Consider the following 24128-nt stretch of genomic DNA (forward strand, 5'->3'; position numbering starts at 1 on the left):
ATTATCACCAGAAAGCTATGTTGGAAGATAAATGGAAAGCCACAATAATGATTTAATATGGCTGTTAGTGGTTAGGTCTCATTCTGTTTAGATGACCTTTTTGAACTCATAGGTCTAAGTGTGTATAATTCCATTTCAACCAATGTATTAGAAGTCACTGCTTGATGTAAATGCCTAGATCACTTAGGAATTCTAATAGAAGCAATAATATAACTTAACAAAGCCAAGAGTCTTGATATGTTTCTTGTTGTAACTATCTCATGGGAAGAAAGAAATATAGCATTATCTGATATTTATTTTGTCAAATCACTGTTTTCTTTTTATTATCAATCTGTAATGAATTAATTACAAGCTAAATAGCTTGCCTACACATTTGCAGAAAAATTAGTTTCTCATCCATTTGATTTTGAACTTTAATTTTAAAATAATATTTGGAAGAAGCTTTTGGGTTCTGCTCATTGAAGGAAAAATGAGGATAGAATTGAGGGTTTCATAATTGGGCACTGGTGGCTCACGCCTGTAATCCTAGCTATTCAGAAGGCTGAGCTCTGAGGATCATGGTTAAGAGCTAAGCCCAGGCACAAAAAGTCTGTGAGACTCTTGTCTCCAATTAGCTACCAGAAACCTGGAAGTGGTGTTGTGTTTCAAAGTGGTAGAAAACTAGCCTGAGCTAAAGAGCGCAGGGCAGCACCCAGACCCAGAGTTCACGCCCCATGATCGACAAAGTATATGATGGAATTCAGATAAAAATCAGCTGTATTTATTTTCCACGCATTTCAGGAAATTTTAGAAGCTCAAATTATGCAAGTGAATCCTATCTTGGAAGCATCTGGAAATGCCAAAACTCTGAGAAATGACAACTCCTCTCGTTTTGTAAGTAACATGATCTATCATAACATCAAAGATTTTAATTTAATTTTTTTCAGTCTTCAATTATCAAGCAATGATAAGACTTGTATATGAACACATAGTTATGAAAAAAGTCTAGAATGTCAGCAGGATTCTGGTAGCTCATGTCTGCAGTTCTAGCTACTCAGAAGGCTGAGCTCTAAGTACCATATTCAAAGCCAGCCCTGGCAAGAAAGTCCATGAGATGCTTATCTCCAATTAAACACCAAAACGTCTAGAAGTAGAGCTGTGACTCAAACGTTAGAACACTGCACAATAGCGCAGGGACAGCCTCCATGCCCCAAGTTTGAGCCCCAGCTCCAAAACAAAACAACAACAACAACAACAAACCTCTAGAATGTCAAAGAAGGTCTTTGATTAAATTCTATTATCAGACTTCTCAAAAAAAATTTAGACTTAGCTATAGATATTATCTGGGATACTTCTATATGATTAACTCCAGGAAGAGAGTTTTTAATCCTGTTTCAATTTTCTTTTTCTTCCAGCCTGCCTAATACGTTATACGCAAATTAATGCTTTATAACTTAACATTTTACAGATTTGAAGTACTTTCTTTCACATAATTTCCTATCATTTTCATAAGTCAAGTGAGTCGGTATTTCCCATTTTCTTATTACAATTCTTCCCACTCTTGCCGATGGCCTTTTTTCTCCTTAATTCACTTAGGATTTTTCTTTTTATTGAGAAAGTATTTTTAAAATAGCTTTTAATAACTAGAAGCCTAGAATGAGTGTCAAGAGGCCACTATATAATTTATAGGGAAATATGCAGAAGTTTTAAAGTCCGGTCTCTGGGCATAATTAAATAATAGCCCTTATGCTAATTCGCCTAGTTTCTTTCCAAAGCCTGAGAGCTGCTCCATCCTCACTCCTATCTGCAATGTTGGCCTTGTGACCTCAGCTGCTAACACTGGTAAACAGCTGCTAGATTTGGGATGTTTTTTTTAATGCTGAATGAAGCATGTTCTAATAAATATGAAAGGCAGAAAGATGAAAAGAAGACAGAGAAAATAAAAAATAATGAAGAAAGAAAAAGACAGAAAATTAAAAGAAAAATAATTTTAAAAAGAAGTAGGAAGAGATAAAGAAGAAAACAAGGCGATTGAAATAGGCTAAGAATAAAGTTAGAAGGAAAGAGAGAAGCAAATGAGAAAACAAATGCAATACTGAATGGAAGGAAAAAAGGGAGAACAAAGAAAATGAGAAGCCAGTCACATGTTCACAGCTGTCATTCTTGCTCCTAAGAGGTTGAGATCTGAGGATGGAAGTTTTAATCCAATCTAAGCAGTATACTCCTTGAGTATCAGAGTGGTAGAGTACAAGTCTTGAGCAGACCTGGGCCCTGAGTACAATGCCAATAACCACCAGCAACAGAAAGAAAGGAAGAGGGGGGGGAAGGGGAAAGAGAGGAAAGAGGAAGGAAGGAATGAAAGAAGAAGAAGAAGAAGAAGAAGAAGAAGAAGAAGAAGAAGAAGAAGAAGAAGAAGAAGAAGAAGAAGAGAGGGAGAGAGAGAGAGAGAGAGAGAGAGAGAGAGAGAGAGAGAGAGAGAGAGAGAGAGAGACAGACAGACAGACAGACAGACAATGGGATCCAATGATTCAAGTTAAATTCTCTTTATCAACAGTATGCATGCTTGCATGTACATTTTAAATGGCTGTATGTCAGTGAGTTTACACAAGCATGTATACTGTAGTACCTTCCCATTTTTCTACTTTTCTTTTAGTAGTTTAAGATGCTTACTTTTAAGAATTTATTTTCTTCTGTAAGCGTTACTTTTAGTTTTGATTTCTTTTGACCTATTTTTAATTTTTAAATCTAGGATTCATTGCTAACATGGGGGTGGCTCCTGTAAAACTTTATTTATCTGCAATATTTTGAGTAAGTTCGTAGCCTCTATTTAACCACTTTCACGTCTCTTTTTTTATTTATTTTTTGCCAGTTCTGGGCTTGAACTCAGGGCCTGAGCACTGTCCCTGCGCTTTGCTCAAGACTAGAGCTCTACCAGTTGAGCCACAGCACCACTTCCACCTTTTCCATGTATGTAGTACTGAGGAATCGAACCCAGGTCTTCGTGCATGCTAGGCAAGCACTCTACTGCTAGGCTCTTTAAAAACAATCTTTGATATTCTTTTCTTTGTCATCGTTTTGTTTTTGAGATGGCATCTGTCCATGTAGCCCCTGTTGGCCTTGAACTTACTGTGTAATCCTTGCTGGTGTGGAGCTCCTGAGCCTGTGCCTCACTTTCCTGAGTGCTAGGATTGCCTCCGATGTTACCACAGCCAGCTTGTCCTCCAGTTTTTAACACACCACCTCAATCTCTGTGTATGTAGCCACTCTCACCTTCTAGACTGTTGTCCTTTTCTAGAAACTTCCTTGCATGGGCCAGTGTCTGCCAGGTTGCCTTCTGCTTGGATGATGTCTCCAGTGTCCTATCCTTTCCTCCTAGCTGTCCCTAAGCAGGCATTTAAATGGTGCCTGGATAGCTCTGTCCAGACTTTCTGTCCTGCTACATTTCGCCCTATGGCTTTATGTTGAGAAAGGAGCAAGGAATACCATTGACTGTTTCTACCTAGATATGTGCAACATCACATCTTCCTCTTTCCTGAAACTCCCAGTGTCCCTGCTTTCCTCCATGTGCTATAGGGCTATCAGGGCATGATGCTTACTTTTCTTCTGTACATACTTTTATGCTTCATTTTATCTTACTTGCTCGGCTGCAAAATAGTTGCTTTGCTTTTGAATTCAAAGCATACCAGATGTTCCTGTCTGAGAGCTGTCACAAAAGCCACTTACTCTCTAGAATATGTACTTCATGAGGATGGGAACCATGCCTGAATTTCCTCATGTGGTACCCCCAGTGTCTAGCAGGTTTCCTGGATAGGAACAGATGCTCAGTGAATGACTGTTGGAATCTTCTGAGCAGATAATCATTTTTTAGGCAAATTTTTTGAGGTCCAGAGAGATTTTATAGAGTGCACATGAATGTTCAAGCATGTAGAGTTAGTAAAAGGCAGATGTGGACATAGATCTGAGGATTGCAATTAATCTAAACATTCAGTCTAGCTCTCTCTACACAACAACAGGTACCAACTTGTCTCAAAACCTAGGTTGTAGATCATGTTCCAATCTTTTGGGAAATTAGTCATGTGTTATGTATATAGTGAAGTCACTGCACCTGTTTAGAAAGTTTGAATAGGAGACTGTGTTCTTCATCCACCCAGGGAAAATTCATCAGGCTACACTTTGATGCCAGAGGTGTGCTTTCATCTGCAGACATCGAGATCTGTGAGTAACCCATGTACTATCTGACCACTTTTCTTCTAAGTTTTATAAGAACTTCTAACTAAGCTTGAATCTGTATTCATCTTCTACCATCCAGATTTGCTTGAAAAAATCCCGGCTGACTTACCAGCAGATGGGTGAGAGAAACTTTCACATATTCTATCAAATGATAGCTGGAAAAAAAGAACTTCATGGTACGTATAAGGTTCTAGAATTGTGTCATTCTAGAACAAAAAAGGAGAAAGACCAGGGCTTAAAAAGTGCTATTTTAGCACATCTCTTGGCTAAATGTATTTTGTTAGCTCTTAGAATAGCAAATGGCCATTGTTGGTGATATGACGGTGGGGTAGGATAGGTGGAAGGCAGGTGCCAGATCATACAGCACTGCCAGATCTTGTCACAAAGAGCTAGTAATGCAAACTCATTGATAGAACAGAAGCAAAGCTGATTAAATTGCATTTGAGATAACCCATTGAGAAGACAAAAATGCTGCCTGCCATGACAGTGGGTATGGGCTGGGGTGTAGACATGGACCAGCAAATTAATAGCTAATTTAAATATGGCAGTGTTTTCACCACCTAGACTTCAACTCCTAAGTGCTGTCACCAAAAGTAAAAACCTACAAATTAGATAGTTATTTAAAGCCATAGAGGATGTGTACGCAGTTTTTTTCCCTTCTTTTAATAATGCCTAACATTCTTAAATCCTTTTCTTCTTCTTCTTTTTTTGGTATTATTGGGATTTTAATTCAAGGCTTTGTGCTTTCTAGCTAGGCACTCTACCACTTGAATCAGGCCTTTAGACCCTTTGGCTTGGGTTTATTTATTTAATATCACTTGTTGCCGTGGCCGGCCTGGATCATCATCTCTTATTTAAGTTTCTTGCCATAATTGGGATGGGGATGACAGGTGTATATGTTCTACCCCACTCTAGTTATGGAGTTTTGTAAATGTTTTTCCCTTGGCTGGCCCAGAAAGGCAAGCCTCCTGATTTAATCCTCCCAGGTAGATGGGGGTAGGTGTGTATTACTATTACCAGATTTTGGTTGCAATATCAGATTGGTTGAACTTTTTGCCCAGACTGGACTGGAGGAATTGAAATATTCCAGATGTCTGCCTCCCAACAGCATGGCTTACAGTATAAGTCATTGTCTCCTTACACATCTTCATATTCTTGACATGGTCTGCTAATGCTGTGCAGGGCATCTTACACAGAGAGCCTAATTTAGGAACCACCTGTGAACGCAAATATGTGGGCGACATTTAATAGTGTACTGCTGTAGATAATTCAGGCATATCTTGAATTCATTCATCTTGCTGAGATTTTAGGGTTGCTCAGATTGATTATTGTGTACTTGGTGACATCTGCTGGTGTAAATTAGGTATTGTCAAGCTATTTGTTCTTTAGCCTCTAATATCATTGGGAAACATATTAAAATAGGATTAAGTAGCTAGTAGGCACTGACAGCTAATGCCTGTAATCCTGGCTATACAGTAGGCTGAGATCTGAGAATCTCAATTTGAGGCCAGCCTAAGCAGAAAAATCTGTGAGATTCTTATCTCCAATAAAGAACTCAGAAAAAGCTGGAAGTGGCACTGTGATTCAAATAGGAGAGTGTTAGTCTTGAGCAAAAGAAGCTCAGGTACAGCGTCCAAACTCTGAATTCAAGCCCCAGAATCAGAGAAATAAAGAGCAGGAAAAAAAAGTGATGTGTTACTTTGAGGTCAAAGTTCATTAATTTGAACATAGCCATGAAATCCTTTTCTTTGCCCTCAGTTAATGCTGACATGTTTTCTAAGCATGGCTAAAACTCACCTTGTCAGTACCCTCTATAACCTATTTCCTTCTCCTCCTTCTCCCTCTTTTCTTCTTCCTTCTCTTCCTTCTTCCATCCACCTCCTCCTCTTCCATGCTGGAATTCATACTTGGGGGATTACAGTCCATTGTATGAATATGTGACAGTTTTGTTTACTGAATCAACTGGTGAAGATGTGTAGCTTCTTACAAAATAAAGTTGTGAACATTCCTGCACACACAATTTCTTCTTTTCTGAGATTTGCTTTTCAACGTAGCAGATTTGCATTTTAGTGAGGAGTGAACAAAAGAAGACCAGCATACAAAAGAAGACCAGCATAAAAAAAATCTTTGGGAACAAATGGGCAGTCAAAGGTTAATGAATCCTGCCAAGTCAGTTGCTGATGAGCTACTGACAGCCTGCCTTGGCTCTGGCCTGCATTGCATTTCCTGATAAAGTGGATCACATCGCGTGTCTAGGAGTGGCTTATTTGTGGATCCCTGGAAAGACAGACTCAGACTCTGAAGTAGGAGAGTGTGATATAATCACCACACTTGTTAGGTGCTGGCCCAGGGTCAGTCTGTGACTTGTCTTTGTAGCTCAGGTCTGATTTACTTGTAATTTCACAAAACTTTTCTTTCTTTTTCATTTTCTTTTCTTTTCCCTTTCTTTCTCCCTTCCTCTCCCTCCCTCCCTCCCTCCCTCACTTTCCTTCTCTCTTCCTCTCTCTCCCTCTCTCCCTCCCTCCCCGTCTCCCTCCTCTCCTGCTCCTTATCCATGAGTCCTCATCCCCTGCTCTGTTTTCCAACTTTGGGCAACATACATCATATTTTTTTATTGTTGTGATTTTGTTTGGTTTTGCTTTTTATCTTCCCTCTCCTCCACGCTCCCCAATTCAAGTGTTGCAATCTGTTTTTTGGTTTGGTCAGCCTGTTTCTTCTCTTGAGAGGTATTGGCACCTAACTGACAAGTCAATAGAAGGCAAAAGTTGATTTACAGGTTTGGATCTAGAAGATGGATTTATGTTGGCTTGTTTGCAAGTATGTGATAAGCTGTGAAGTAAACTGTGAACGCTGGTCAATTCTTTTCTCAGGCTTTGTATGTTTTGCTAATGATGTTTGATGATTGCTTTCTACTGTAGATATGCTCCTGTTGCCCTGAATCCCTCTGATGTTCACATTTGTTCCCGTGGGGTGGCTGCTGTGGACAGCCCTCAAGACACTGAGCAATTGCTGGCTACAGAAGTAAGGCCTGTTAATTGTCAAAGCAAACTTTGGTGGTGACAGTAATATGGAAGAAAACTTCATAGAGCTTTGCTCTTAAGGGACCTGAGAAACTGACTTTGCTTCCCTAGCAATGGAAGACTACTTCTGTCCAAAATTCACTTATACTGTAAAAGTATGCATTGTCAGTAGAGTGCTTTTGGAATCACAGAAACGGAGAAAGAAATTTCAACACAATGGCGAAGTGTTTACATATATCTTCTACAATCTTCATTATATTTTTAATCTATTTGTGATCCAATCTGTGTGGGTATCGTTTTGTTGCTATTTAAAAATTCATAATATACTGCATATGCTATTTGACAGATTATTTACAAAATCTCATCTATTATTGCAAACTTTTCAAAAAAGAATTAACTAGATACTCAGTATTTTATCATATATTTGTCTTATGACTTACTGTGTCATTTTCCTTTAATTAGTCTAAAATCTTCAGTTTCCATCACCCCTATGGATATCTTTGTAGGTAAATATTATTTCTGTGTATCAGGCTCAATTCATACTAGAGTCTTTGAATTGAAATAATTAAGTACAGAGTATGGGTTTTATGGCATATGAATATGATACATATTCTGAAAGAACTCACAGAACAGTCACAAGCATTGTCACTCTCTTCAGGTGTATGGGAATGCCTGTCTTACAGAAGTGATGCTAGGGTGAACTAGCTTTACTTAAGCACTTCCTCTTAGCAGACTTGGAACTGAGCATGTTCAGTAATAAAATCAGGAGACCCGATAGGATCACAGGGACAACTCACTCAGCAGATAAGAGTATTTCCTCCCATAAACAAAAAATGCAAAGTAATTGATCTCATATAGCCAGGTAGGGATCTGTTGCTGGAAAGAAGAGGAGTTAGAAGTAAGGTGTTTAAGTCTAGTCCTAATATGACTTGTCTTGGAACCAGACAAGTCTTGTGCCTCCATGATTCTCTTTTAAAAGGATAAGCAAACTACTGATGACCAAGTGCTAACAGAAGCTGTTTGCATTGCTTTGAGCAGAGCTGTCACCCTGGGGTCTGTGGAGCTCAAGTTCTCTTTCCAGCCAGTCTCCATTCTAGTGAAGGACACTACATACATGTGGCACACAGAAGGGAGGGGGTTAGTGCTAACAGCAGGCAAAAGAAGACATGCCCATCTGTTTCTCCTTTCACAGCAAGCCATGGACAGCTTGGGCTTTCTTCTTGATGAGAAGTGTGCACTCTATAAACTCATCGGAGCCATCATGCACTTAGGAAACATGAAGTTTAAACAGAAACCCAGAGAAGAGCAACTGGAAGCAGATGGCACATAAAGTAAGAAATTGAAGCCATAGCTTAAGATTCTGTTAAAGAAAAAACATCCCTGGCTTTTCTTTGCAATTGATTTGATCTCTTGGGTTTCGAAAAATACTGAAGTTAGTCAAAGCAGCCTCTACTGATTGCTGATTACAGTAGGTGTGGTCAGCATCACTCGAATGGAGTGACTTTATAGCACACAGTAAGAAATGTGCTGGTTAATAATGGACAAAAACAGCAAATTTCACTTGGCTGAAGCAAGCTGGATGAGAACATAGACTGTCTGCCTTTAGCACATGCCCTATTGAGAAAGTAAGAAATGGGTGAGAATTATTGAGCGCGATGGGTATCATACGGAGGTGTGGATGAATACCCTCGGAACTTCAAAACTTATCAGGATGAAACTTTTTCCTGTTGTTTTTCATATGAAGAAATATATATTCTTTTAAAAACTGTTTTGCTGGGAACTCAGAGACTTTGTGCTTACTTGGCTTGCTCTCTCCTGCCTGGTATTTAAACCATACTTCCAGGCTAGCATTTTGCTGGTTATTTGGGGTTGGAGTGGAATCTTGGGGACTGTTCTATCTCTGGCTTTGAACTCTGACCCTCTAGACTTCAGCCTCCTGACTTGCAAAAGAAATATATATATATATATATATTTGTGTACTCTTCTACTGTTCAGATTTTTATCAATTTGGCTACTCTAGGTACCTTAAGAAAGTGGAATCATGTAGTTCCTCCTTTTGATTCCAGTTTGTTTTACTGGTAGGTCATCAGTTGTGTAAGCAAGCCAAGCAAATATGAGGCCTTGAATTCAAATCTCTGTATTGTTTGGGAGGATAGGGACCTGAGGAAGAAAGGCCTAAGACCATTGTGGTAAAAAGGTTTGGTTCAAACTTTTCTGTGTATTAGAATTACCTGGGTAATCTTATATGCCTGATGAGTTTCAGTGAGTTTACCTGAAGCTCTGTTCTTGGCTCTCCAGCATATTCTGGAAACAGTATTTGAGAACTATTGCTATAACCAAATGTTACCTCTTCCGTTTAAGATCATGCCGTTTAATTAAGATCTACAGTTAAGTCCTAATTATTTTTTCCCATATATATTTTTTTTACTGTAATCCTAATCAAAATAGAATGTGTTTATTCACAAGAACTTGAGGGAATTGATTTTTCTTGGTGGAAATTTCATAAAGCCACTTTTGCAACACCATGAATATGTTTGTACAGACATTGCTAAGTTTACAGTAGCATCACCAAGATGAGTGGATATTCATGTATACAATTACACTATTTTCACACTTTCATTGTCCAATTTTTAAACACTTAGAACACAACAAAGTAAAGGTTCTTTTTTTTGCACATGATGACAACTATCACCTCAAGAAAAAACTCCAAAGTAAATATGTGATTGTAATGTAAATCTTTACAACAAATTGAAGATAGATGAGTAAATATTTAGGACAATTTGAAGATAGATGACCATAATCTAAATGTTCAGTGTTCTCTAGAGTAGATGAGAAATAATCTGTAACATTAGTGCTTCTTCCCCCAAAGCGTAAAGTGAGATACAGAGAATTTGGGTTTCTTTTGTTTGTAGATAAAATATGATTCAAAGGGCTAAACCCAATACTAGAAGAAAGGATGCATAAAACCTACCTTGGACACAGCAAGCTACTATTTGGGGTTGTTAACAACTGTGTAATCCATCAAAATACTTCTATACCTTAAAATAATCAAATGCTTCTCCATTTTTTAATTTTAATTTTTTGGCCTGGACAAATGCTATGGAACTGTTCATTTTTCATTTGGTCAATTAATACTTGTCTTCATTCAGATTGGCCAGGTACATTTTTATTTCTTCTTCTCTTAAATCTTTTCACATGGGTTTAAATGCTTTCTAGTGTCTTTCAGTTCAGAGTCTATAATTCTGACCCAGTAGTTTTCGATTTGAAAAAAGTTCATGTTTTACTTTCTAACTCTGGCATGTTTAGCAAATGCATCTCAACCTAGAACAAACATGTTTGTTCTCTTTCTCTTCCTCCCTCTCCCTCTCCCTCCCCACTCTCTCCCACTGATTTTCCAACTGTTTTCTCAAATATGCTTTACATTTTGAAAGGATTCATGTCAACCAAATACCCAAACCATTACCAATGCAAATTAACTATTCTAAACTATGTATGTATAATATATATTGATTTTACTTTAGAAGCAAGTCAGACATTTAAATGGGTCTTAACTCTGTGAATATCGTAAGCACCTACACAATAGACACTGAGATGGCTAAGACAAATGGCTTTGGTGTTGTTATAATTGGTTTTTCTTTAATCTTTTTTTCTTTTTATTTTTTATTGTAAAAGTGATGCAGGTTACATTTACATAAATCAAATAATGAGTGCCTTTTTTTTTTTGGCAGTCCTGGACTTAAGCTCAGGGCCTGAGCACTATCCTTGGACTTTTTCAAGGCTAGAGCTCTACCCTTGAGCCTCAGCACCATTTTCGGCTTTTTTTCTATGTATGTGGTACCGAGGTCTTCGTGCATGCTAGGCAAGCACGTTACCACTAGGCCAAACTCCCAGCCCACGAGTGCATTTTTGAGTAGTGTTACCCCCTCCCTCATTTTCTCCCACTTTCCCCCCACCAGACCCCTTAGCCTCCTAAATTGTACAGTTCATTTCCAACATGTTTAGTATATCACTGCTGTGTTAGTTCACCCTTCATTCCAACATTTCTGTGCTTCCCTTTACCTCTCCAAATAAGAAAAACTTAAAAGACTAAGGGTGGTACAGAATTTTTTTAAAAAAAGCCCAACAATTAAAGGGGAGAAAACAAAAGAAATTTCAACCCACAGATACAAGAAAACAGTACAATAAAAAACCTCTTGTTTCCATTTCTTGGAGTGCATTTCAATAGTCATCATTTTATGTGATCATTTGCACCACATATCCATCGAGCCTTTGTGATCCTCTCCTAAGACTGTCCTCCTTTGGTTTCACTATGTGAATGTTTAGATTCCTGTTTAATTGATCACATCCAAGTATAATTTTTGGTCTTTGACTATCAATTAGGTTTACGTGTAGAATTTATATGCAAATACTAATTATTACATATGAAGGAAACCACTCAACAACCTATGTTTCTTTGAGTCTGGCTTATTTTGCTTAATATAATTTTTCTTCAATTGTTTTCATTTCCTTATGAATGTCATTCTTTCTGATGAAAGCACATTTTTTCTTGATGATTATGGTCCTGAAAACTGTATGTGTATATGTGTGTAATGTGGGTGTATGTGAGAGAGAGGGGGAGAGAGAGGGAGGGAGGGAGGAGGGGGAGAGAGAGAGAGGTGAAGAAAGAATGTATTACCTACTTTTGTAAGACATTTGAAGATTTACTGTATCAGATATATAAGTATATCAGGTCTAATTTAAAACAGAGGACACAGCAGAGACTTTCCTGATGAATGTGATAGTCATTTTGTTCAATATCTGAAATAATGGACAATTTGAACTACGTTTACAACCTTTTGACTGTAATATTTTTTCTGGTGCTGTCATTTTTTAACTTCTAATGGAATATATGCCTACTTACATTTTCCTTTGGCATTTATTCTTTTGTCCATCTTTCATGGAATAGCTTTATGGAATGCATACAGTATAAGTGAACAGCAGAGGGCACTGTGGAGTAAGCTTACTTAAACAGGAAAAAAAAAGCGGGGGGGAAGGGTTTGATAGTTAACAGGCAAAGTGTCCTGACTTCTATGGATTGGTACTTCATTATCATGGCTGAAGTTCCTGTTGCATGTAAGAATCTATAAGCATATATATAGAAGTGGAAAAAAGATAGTAAGAAAAAGGAAAAATTTCCATGTCTTTCAGACTCATCATTTTTAAGAGGGCAATATGGTTCTTTTAAAAACATAGGTTCTTTCCAGACATAAGTTTTTTCAAAGTTTGAGATATAATTCACAAACTATGCTTTTAAAGTATGTAATCAGATGCTTTTAGTATATGCCCAAGGTTTTGCAGCCATCACCTGCAAATCACTTTGTATTAGTTCATCTTCCCTTTGAAACCTTGTAGCCATTAGTACTTATTTTTTTTCACTTTCAGACTCTCATGCCACAAAGTTATTTTATTTTTTATTTATTTTCATTTTTTGCCATTCCTGGGTCTTGAACTCAGGGCCTGAGCACTGTCTTTGGGCTTTCTCAAGGCTAGTACTCTACCACTTGAACTAGAGCACCAGTTCTGGCTTTTTCTATGTATGAGGTATTGAGGAATAAAACCCATGTCTTCCTGCATGGTAGGCAAGCACTCTACCACTAGGCCAAACTCCTGGCCCTACAAAGTTACTTTTTATCTCTAAATTTGCTCATTCTGGACAGTTTGCATAAATGAAACTCTTATAATGTTATATTCTGGGTATTTTTCCATTACCATAATGTTTTCAAGTTTTGGCTATGTGACCATACATCATTCTTCATTCAGTTTTCTGACTGAATATAAACCCTTACATGAATATATCACATTTTATTTACTTGTGAGTTGATGGGTATTTCCTCTACTCTTTGAATACTCTGCATATTGCGGCTAGGAACTTTGCTACATGGTTTATCTAAATACATGTTTTTATTTATCCTAGATATATACCTAAGGGTGAAATTGCTGGATACAACAATAACTCTGTGTTTAAACTCTGTGTAATTGCCGAACCATTTTGTCTGAAGACTGCACTGTAAACAAGGCCTCAGTTTCTCCAGGTGCTCACCCAAACTTGTTATTATCTGTACCTTTTTATTATATGCATTCTGAGTAGATATAAAATGACATTTCAATGTGGTTAAAATTTACACCTACAAAATACTTAGGATTCAATCATTTTTTTAGAAGCCATGATCTATCTTATTATGTCAGTCTACACACACCGCACTTTCATCCACTGAATAATGTGTTTGTGTACAATAGAGTGAATTCTTTTTTTTTTTGTCAGTCATGGGGCCTGGCCGCTGTCCCTGAGTTTTTCAGCTCAAGGCCATCATGCAACCAATTGAGCCACAACACTACTTCCAGTTTCTGGTGGTTAATTGCAGATAAGAATCTCACAAAATTCTGTGCCAGGCTGGCTTTGAACTGTGATCCTCAGATCTCAGCCTCCTGAAAAGCTAGGATTACAAGTGTGTGCCACCAGGCCTGGCAACAGAATGTGTGTGTGTGTGTGTGTGTGTGTGTGTGTGTGTGTGTGTGTCATGGGGCTCTAACTCTGGGCCTGGGCACTGTCCCCTGAGCTCTTCTGCTCCAGGCTACCACAGCCCCATTTTCCATTTCCTAGATATTAACTGGAGATAAGAATCTTAGTGCTGAGGGCTGGCTTTGAACCATGATCCTCAGATCTCAGCCTCCTGAGTAGCTAGGATTACAAGCCTGAGCCACTGTATCCGGCTAATAGAATGAAATTTTAAAGATCATTTTTCTTTTTTAAGCACTCTTTTCTCTTCTTCCCTTCTTATCTTTCTTCCTTTATTATAACCAGGTGCTGAAAAAGCCTCATTCCTCATGGGCATTAACTCCTCTGAGCTGGTGAATGGCTTGATCTGTCCTAGAATCAAAGTTGGCAATGAATTCGTCACGAAAAGTCAAAACATACAACAGGTAAGGTGCTATCTCAAGGGCACTATGATTCTACCTTCAACAATATCATACTTGCCTATTTTCATCAATGTCAGCAGTTGTAATCCAGAAGATTGCTACTGTGGCAAGCATTACAAATACATTTTTACCTATGATGCACACTGTAGAAACGTTTCTGAATTAAATCTTTCTATCTTGAAATGCATGTTTTGACAGCTTTTCTTAAGTAAAAATTCGCTTTGCAGATGTGGGTGAACCTTTCACTTGTGATCATATACTGGTTGTTCAGCCATTTCAAAGCTGAAATCAAACATTCATCTCTTTCATATTGTGTTCTAAGGGACTGCTTACTACTCCAGCCTGTGTCATAACAGAACCAATGAAGCATCATTATCAATATTAGAAAAACAAGCAAGCAAGCAAACAAACAAACAAAACCACCTCTGTTCCTATATCCTGTCCTTTTTCCCTCTCTCCCCCTCCTGGAGATCGCGAGAAAAATACACTATTAACCCTTTCTTAGGAACTTTACCAACCTTGTAAAGACAATCTGCAACTAGGAATACAGATATATATGCTCTCTTGATGGTCAGTGTAAAAGATGAACATTCCTGTAGTTCTACCATTCTTCATGAAGCTTAGGTCTAGCGCTAGTTCTAATCTGTTTCCTCAGTGGAGAGGCTTTTATCATCTGGGATGGGATGGTTTTTCATGGATGAGAATCATCCGTAACTTGTAGATGTTTGCTATGCCTGTACCACAGGTACTAAATGCCAGTAGAATTCTCCCATACCCTTTACACCCTTCAATAGTCTTTATATTGTCTTTGTGTGGGGGGCAGGGAGAGAGGGTTCTGGTTTTGTGGATTGAACTCAGGGACTGAAAGTCAAGATCTTTAAGATTTTGTACTCAAGGCTAGCACTCGACCACTTGAGCCACAGCTGAATTTCTAGCTCTTTTTTTTTTTTTTTTTAACTTTTTGGTAGTTAATTGGACATAAGAATCTCCTGGGCTTTTTTGCCTGGGCTGCTTTTGAACTACAATCCTCAGATTTCATTTAGGATTATAGGCATGAGCCAGCAGTGCCTGTCTGTTCTTCACATTTTCAAAAAGCTTTCCTCCCAAGTTGAGAACACTATGCCTAATGATGAAGAAGTAAGATCCTTCAGGTTTAGTATTTTATGATTCCATGAGAGTTATAGTACTATCTAGAAGAAACAAGCTGATATAAAGTTGCAATTAGTAGTGATTACACAATAACAATAATTAGTACCTACTATGGATACTGTCTCAGGTGGTTTTCATGTTGTACCCTATTCCCTCTGATAACAAGACTTTTACTGTTTGTTTCACAGAGACTGTAAGATTAATTGCTCAAAGTGATAGAGATAGATAGTAAAAACTAGAAGAAGATGAGAAATAATAACCAGAAAGGAGATATGGACTAACGTATTGAATACTGGTATTGAGTGCTGTTCTATGAATTGTTGGGGTGTGGATATCTCACATTTTTCTATTGTTTTTATGACAGATGAGAAAGGTATCAAACTAGTTAAAATTTTGACTGTTTGGCTATTTATTTTCTGTTATTCTGTTGTTATTTTCTATCTTGCGTGATAGCTCGGAATCAGTCTTCTGTGAGGTTATTTAAAAAATAACTAAGAAATGAGTCCATTTAGCTCCTAAAAAGTAGAGGAATAGATTCAATCTCCATCTTCCACAGAGAGTGAAGAAAAGGTTGAAATGATTGCTTAGTGAAAAGTATAATGATCTATGGTCTTCTTAATTCACTCAGTACACACTCTGCTCTTTGCATCTTCAGGTTTTCTTCCTGTATTTCTTTCTGCAAGTATCAAAAAGCTTCTCTCCACTCTGACTTCTTGAGTATTTAGGGAAACTAAAAGGGGGGGGGGTGTGTGAGCAAGTTAATCGTGAGCTTTTTTTGGGTTTCAAACAGACGTTTGTAGACAGAATGATTTCCTCAGTGTTACAGATGGTGAAAATCACTCCTGACACTTTATTTGTATCATGTGCTCTTGATGCCAATAATAAAAAGTAGATGCCATACGGCTTACGAATTAGTGTGGAAATGACTCATAATAAACAATCAAAGAGTGAATGACTCACAACTAAATCACACTGGACAACAACTGGCCTTGTTGCCTGCTTACTCTCTGTCTCTCCTGGGTAGGATGGCTGTGGAGGCCTGTTGGACATGTTCTGTGCTGGGAAACATTGTTTCCAAGCTTGGGGAGTCTCTAGTTGAAATTCACTCCCACTTGAGTCTGTGGGAAGTGTTGCCTCTACCTTAGCACTTTACATTATGGGAGCAGGATCTGCCTTTACACAGCATCAGTCAGGCACTTAGTTTGGAGCTCTCCCTAGAAAGGTAGCTGAGAACCTTTGGCATGGCCTTTAGGGTGAGACTATGTAGCCTTATTTGGACAGTAGGAGAGCCTGAGTCAGAATGGTGGTCCAAAAGGCTATTGTCCATTCAGGGAGGTGAAGATGAAGGCTGCAAAGAGAACTTGTATATTGAGGAGTGAAAGCCAGTACTCATCCGCGGGTGAGAATGTTGCAAGAACCACCATTTTCATAATTACTTTATTGAATGACAACTCCTTTGAACAACTACTTAAAGATAATAAAAATGTTAAAAAAAGATTACTACTTGGATGAAGATACTGTCTCCCAGAGAGGAAGGTTGCTTAACTATGATTATCAAATTCATCAGAAATCAGCAGTTGCACCAGAACAAAGAATGAATGATTCTGATCTACTCTACGAAATACTTTCAGACTTGATTGCACATAGTGGTAAAGAAAGGATTATTCAGACACTTTGTTAAAATGACAAGACAGATGCTATTCAGGTCTAACGAAACAGTAGAGGGATATTGGGCTGAGCTCCAAACGCGACCAGGACAAACGAGGATTTATTAGCCAAGAGCAGAAAGAGATTGGTAGTGGATTACAAAGAGAAAGCGTGAAAGGTAGGGAGATGGTTGCTAAACTGGTCGAACAGATTTCTTGCTAATGGCAGGCTAAGAATATTATCTTTGGAGATGAGAAACATCATCAGATATCAATGGTATGAGAATTCCCATAAAGTGACCTAGAAGAATTTTTTGTGTAATTGGGCTAGGCAGATTGAAGGTAGACAGGTAAAGTCACAGAAACCTGACTAAAGTAGGCTCAAGTAAAGAAGATCAATAGGAAGCAATTAGATTACAGAATCTGATTCAGCGAGGGGTTAGGCCTGAGAATGAGTAATTTTACATGAACTCCCAGGTAATACTAATGCTGGTCTAGGGTAGGATTCTGCAGAACAAGATTACGTTATCATGTCCTCTCCTATTAGATGGAGCCCTTTATTAAGAGGAATATGATTTCTCTCACCCGTACTTTTTAGGAAACTAGCTGAATACTTTCTTTTACTCTTCTCTTCAATGCCTTTTTGTCTCCCTACCTTGCTTCTTTCTTTCCTTTCCCTCATTGCAACCAACAGATTGCCCCCAAACCACAGCTCAATAAATACACCCTGAGTTGAATGGAAGGTATGTGATGATAGAGAATGTACACAGTGACAACGGACACTGCTGTCAGAGCAAAGCAACATCTTCAATCTGATTTCTAGGTAATCTAGGCTGTTGGGTCGCTATCAAACTCAGTATATGAATGAATGTTTATGTGGCTGGTGGAACAGATGAACAAGGCTTTAGACACCTAGCTGTTCAGACAGTTCTTCATTGGCATTCTTGATATCACTGGTTTTGAAACCCTTGATGTAAGTAGATGTGGTAAGAGTAAAATTTAAGGTAAGCTGACAAGGGGATTAGAAAATGTGACAGGAACATGTCAAAATATGGTGAAAACATGTTAAGAATCATTATGTTAAAACCATACGAGTTGTCTGAACTACAGTTAGTGATAATTATTTATTTTTAATGTAATTACTATTAAGAATTTAATTTCTTACCTAACAGAGGATTACAATAGCTCAAAACCTAGGTATATAAGGTCATATAGGATGAGACAAAATGAAAGGTCCTTTAGGATATGGAAACAAGAGCTTTATCTTGTGTGATTGTTGTTCTTAATGTACTATATTTCTCTTCTTTTTTTACCCTTTGGTTAATCTCATGTTGTTACTGTATCTGACTTTGTTACCTGGTGTATTGTACATACATTTTTTTTTGTTTGAAATAGGAAAGGGAAGGGGGGAAATCAAGATGATTGGGAGGGGGTGGGGGAAAGGAAAAGGGAACAAAAACATGATAAAGGGTATCAATGTGTAAGAAGTAATGCACCTACTACCTGGTAAATGTAACTGTAGCCCCTCTATACAATAAAAAATTAAATAAAATAATAAATTAAAAAAGAATTTAATTTCTTAGTATTAAGTAAAGGTGAATTGGAGGTGATCTTTAGTAAACTTCAAGTAAAAATCTCTTATTTTATAGTAATACTCTAATTTGTAGATATGGCTGAGGGAAACAAAAATTTAGTTGAAAATGTTACTGGTTAGGTCTATTTGACATCATATGATTGTGATAAAATTTTCTTTTTATTGTGTATTCTTGTCGTTGAACCTCTGTTTCATTTTTGCTTCTTCTTCTACCTTCCTTTGAAGATTAATAGCCTTGCGTTAGCATTAACTTTACAAATGAAAAATTACAACAGTATTTCAATTAGCATATGTTTATTCTGGAGCAAGAGGAATACAGGAAAGAAAGTATTGACTGGGTAACCATTGACTTTGGTCTGGATTTGCAATCCTGCCTGGATCTCACTGAGAACGTAATAGATGGATTTTTGTTGTGGTGGTGGTTTTCCTTTTTATCCATTTTCATTTAAGGAGCATTGTCTTTACTTACCATGTTGATTCATGTCAGGATGAGCCTCTGGTAGATGTTGGGAAATGGGGCTGGAAAGATGTGCATTTTTTTGTTTGTTTGTTTTTGTGGTCTTTTTATGCAACACGCATGGCATCCTAGTTAAACTGTCATGTCATTTACCCTATTCCATCATGTCTCCTTCAGTCTGTCACTGTCCATTTGTAGCTTATGAATGGCTTCTACTTGTCAAGATTATAAATGGCCAGGCTCTTGAATGTGGACTAGAAAACATAAAGCTGAAAATATGTGTTCTGTAGGGCTTAACAAAAAATGAAGGAATAAACCCAAGAAGCATAAGGAAAGCTGGCAAATAAGAATGCAAACAAACAATCCCCATAAATCCTCCAGGCCACTATCTTGTTGGATTTAGTTTGTTCACTTAATTGGACAAGTACCAGTCAGTTTAAGTGATTTGTGACAGTGTTGCATAGCTTATTAGAAAAATAGTTTCAGTGTATACTTTCTGAGTACAGCAATGTCTACATACTTGGAAGGGTTTTCTGGAGGATTTCTGTGTGGTCTCTTCTGTAGCTTTGTCCATGGTACAATGGTAGCAGTAACATATCTCTCTTTGTGTAATCAGAAACTACAACAGACTTTGGTGACAGGTCTGGGAAGATTTAGCTTTCTAAAAGTCCTCTGGCCATATTGTCAGATATGATTCTCAATAATCGTCTCAAGATGGAGCTAGAGTGGACCTCTCATTGTGTATTACAAGACTCAGATTTTATCAGTCTACCTATTTTCTTTATTAAGCTTTAAATAAAACAAAATGTTCATCTCAGTTAACTATTCCTAAAAGAAGCAGACAGTACATATACGCTGTATTTATATTTATAGCTCATGAACTTATTGGGATCATTGGGAGTACATTGAGCAAAAAATCACAATGATAATGAGTACACTATGAGTTGATGAAAATAATTATAATAATTAACAACTTTGTTGTCGTAAATGTTGTATGCATTCTAAAAGCTGTAGTTTTCAGATTAGGAAAGCAACAGAGATCTAGAGGTATTCAAAAATGCAGATTTAAAATTTGGAAATTGTTACCTGTCATATCTGCTTGCTTTGGTACTGTCATATCTGCTTGCAAGGTACTATTTTCAAAGAGAAAAGAGAGGTGTAGAAATTGTTCATATCATGATAGATGTGTAAATGGTATTGATTTTGAGTTGACCTGAAAGCTATCACCTCATTTATGCAAGCTTCAATTTTTCTCGTTGTGCAGTAACAACATGGTTGTAATTTCCTGTTGTATTTCCTCCTGATTTGATGAAATGAGAAAATATACTGACCAGGTGATAAAAGGCAAAGATAGGACTTTAGTTGCAGTGAACAATTTCTAAGAACTTCAGATCAGACAAAAAACTCTCTTGAAAAAATTCAATAGCTCGAAAAGATCTATTATGTTGATTTGGACTCTATGAAGAAAACTTCTAGCTAGTATTAATAATCAGACTTAGTCCTTAAAATTGAATGAATCATGTTAAGTATTAATGTTTTAAACAAGTAAGATAAATCAATGTGTACAAAAATGTCTTATTGCATGCATACCCTCTGTGTACATATGGGAAAGCAAATTTCTTTCCTTCCCTTCTTCCCCTCCCCTCACTTTCCCTCTCTTCCCCTACAGCTGTATTTTTCAGGTTGAGTTTTGCATTTTTCCTCCCTGAACTGAACTCCTACTTAGACATCCCATACAGCTGGTATGAGAAGACCACAATCCCTGGCATTTATGTTGAGATAGAGTCTCACTAACTTTTTGACATAGCTGGCCTCACACCATGCTCTCCTTGATGGCTATCTCTTGAGTACCTAGGGTTGTATTATATATACACACAATATTGTATATATGTATACACACATACATATATATACATACACATGTATAATATATGTATATATACCTGTGGCTATATGACATATTAATAATATAATATATAATATACAATGTATTATCTAATTAATTGTATTGTTAAATATATATATTATATAATATTATGTTGTTGTAGAGAAGCCCATGTAAAAGTTTCATATTTTAACTGTGTAAAAAGCTTATTTCATATTGAAATAAAAGATTTAACATCATTTGTCAAATTTTAACTCAACTTGATCCTCAAGTTTACAGAGACCTCCTTGCACACACACATACACACACACACACACACTCATATACATATATTTGCACATACATGTGTGTATTATGGTTGAGTTCACATTTATTTTGTGACATATTTCATGACTTCAGGATTCTAGTTGAGAACTTAATTTACATTTACATTTAAGTTCTTCATGTAGGATTACAAGAACTTGTTTGTGCCAACAGAAATGATATTATTATTAACAAGGAATTAATATATCTGTTGTTTCTTAAATATATACATTATTACATATTTCAAAGCCTCTCATTATTTCAGTATACCTTAAAAGGTCATGTGTCTCCTTCAGTAACTCAGCCCTTTAGGAAAATCCCTCTCCCGATTAGAATGAGCATAACATTTTGGAATTGTACTGGCTTCAAGAGAAAATTCACTTTGGAATTTATTATATAGACTGAGTCCAAAGTATTACTTGAAAGATCAAATTATTTTCCTCATTTTGTTGACTTGGAATAAATATTTTTGTGACTAATTTTGAATTGCTTAATTGCATCAAGATGGCAGGAATTTTAAATTTTACTTGTGAAATGTACCAAATTTTCCAAGTATAGTTTTTTTTTTTTTTTTGCCAGTCCTGGGCTTGAGCTCAGGGCATGAACCCTGTCCTTGGACTTTCTCAAGGCTAGAGCTCTACCACTTGAGCCTCAGCACACATCTGGCTTTTTTCTATGTATGTGGTACTGAGGAATTGAACCCCAGTCTTCGTGCATGCTAGGCAAGCACTCTACCACTAGGCCAAACTCCCGGCCCCTCCAAGTACAGTTTTAAAATATTGAAAACCTTAGCAGCATCTCAGCATTATGTAAGTATGGTTACCTTCTAAAAAGAGCTTCTTGAATGTGCTAATTTTGCTATTTTTATTCACACTAATATCTAGTGAATACATATACACACAGTTATAAGCTTAGACTCAGAACTCACGATATTTGGATGGCTTGCTCATGGCTTGTATTCTATTATTTGAGCCATGTCTCCTACCCAGCTTTTGCCTAGTTATTTTGGTGATAATCTCACTGACATTTCTGTGGGGTCTGGATTTGAAACTTAGTCCTCAATCTGGGTTTTCTGTGTTGCTAGGATTATAGGTTTGAACCACAAGGGCCCAAATTATAATGAATATTTTCTTTAAGTACATGACTTTATCTTTTTTTGTCAACTGTTAGTGTTAGTCTTATTGCTGATCATAGACAAAATAGTTCAGGTTACAGAACTCCAAAGTTTTCATGGCTAAACATAAGTCAGGGCTCATCTGTCAAGAAATTACCTGAGGACTCCTATGATTTTAGTTAGCTCAAGACCTGCTATGCTAGTGTTGATGAGGAATGCAAACCCTAGAAGAATCATCCTGGCCCTTAAGGAATTCTGATGTAATTAATGAGACATCTTTGAACCAAGATATTTTATTACTTTTTAATTAAGCAAACAAGTAAATGTGCTAATTCAGTACTTGATTACTTTCTCTTCACTCCTTCGGTGAAAGAGGATTCCTGGCCCCAGGCTGTAGGAACATGATATGATTAAATATGTGATATGTATTACTGGGTAGATAAAAATCATGATCTCATGAGTCTTAAATCTTCTGATGTTCAAGGATAGTTAGATACTCCAGGGATAGTTAGATAACCCTGTATCATATGGGAGCCCTCAGAAAAGAGCAAGTAAGAAGAAGCTAGGAGAAGTCATCTGTGTAGTACCAGAGAGGGGAGGTGATCCAGGTTCTTATAGGAGAATGTGATCAGTTTGTCTGAATAATTCCACAGACTGACCAGGAATTGAAAACCGTCTCAGGAATCAGCAGCCACTATACCTAGCCCCTGTCCGAAGCGGCTGAATGGAGTGGTTGTGACAGGAGAGGATACCTGAGCCCGTGCTTTATTTTCATGACACTTTTGTCAATGCTAATATAGTGCTGTGCCTTAATTATACCAAATTGTATATAAGTTTTTGAATAAAGCACTGCGGAAACAACAGCTTGTATTCTAAAAAAACCTGAAAACCTCTCACCTTTAAGAAGTAAGCAGGCAAATAAAAGACTTGTAAGTCAAATAAATGTAAAAATGCACTTAAACTATTATATGTAATATTAATGCAGTGAAAAGCATATACAATGCATATAAATTATACATGGTATTTGTTGTAAAATTATGATTATGTGTAAGAGATAAAATTATATAATATATTTAATATATAACATAATATTTCAAATGTTATATAATAGAGATATACTCAGTTACTTTTAATAGGTATTTTTAAAAATATTGTCTTTTCTTATTGTAATGTATAGAAGGGTTACAGTTACATTCGGCAGACAGTAGGTGCATTATTTCTCACACATTGATACCCTTTCTCATGTTTTTATCCCCGGTCCCCTCCCCCAGCCCCTCCCAATCATCTTAATATTAATCTTTTTTACTGTAATTAATAGAGGGGTTACGGTTATATTTGCCAAATAGAAAGTGCATCACTTCCCTCACATTAATACCCCTTCTCATGTTTTTGTCCCCATTTCCTTCTCCCATCCTGCTCCCCTCATCTTTTCCCCCCTTCCCTTTCCTATTCCAAATAAACAAATAAATGTATATACAATATACCAGGTAACAAAGTCAGATACTGTAACAATATGAAATTAACCAAAGGGAAACAAAAGAAATGAGAAAAAATAATACATTAAGAACAACAATCACTCATTATATGGCTCTTGATTCCATTTCCTGGAGGTCCTTTCATTTAGCCTCATCCTATATGGCCCTATGTATCTACGTTTTGAGTTATTGTAATCCTCTGCTAGGAGGGTCCTAGATGTGTACTAATTATTACAAATGATAGAAAACATTGAGTCTATGTTCCTTTGAGTCTGGCTTACTTCACTTAATATGATTTTTCCAAGTCTTTCCATTTGCT

At 37.1% G+C, this 24128-nt stretch overlaps 1 protein-coding gene across 1 annotated transcript in view; it reads left to right on the forward strand.

Moving 5' to 3' along the window:
• The window catches only part of Myh15 (myosin heavy chain 15), a 119995-nt gene that overhangs the window by 11511 nt on the left and 84356 nt on the right, over nucleotides 1-24128 (forward strand). The window contains 9 exon segments of the mRNA XM_090330959.1: nucleotides 781-873; nucleotides 4131-4194; nucleotides 4289-4299; nucleotides 4301-4389; nucleotides 7128-7230; nucleotides 8422-8560; nucleotides 14071-14189; nucleotides 17805-17958; nucleotides 18801-18967. Of these exon segments, the coding sequence (XP_090187085.1) occupies nucleotides 781-873; nucleotides 4131-4194; nucleotides 4289-4299; nucleotides 4301-4389; nucleotides 7128-7230; nucleotides 8422-8560; nucleotides 14071-14189; nucleotides 17805-17958; nucleotides 18801-18967 (939 nt within the window).

The sequence above is a fragment of the Megascapheus bottae genome, chromosome 1 (genome assembly GCF_031878675.1).
Source record: "Megascapheus bottae isolate mThoBot1 chromosome 1, mThoBot2.hap1, whole genome shotgun sequence".
Classification (NCBI taxonomy): domain Eukaryota; kingdom Metazoa; phylum Chordata; class Mammalia; order Rodentia; family Geomyidae; genus Megascapheus; species Megascapheus bottae.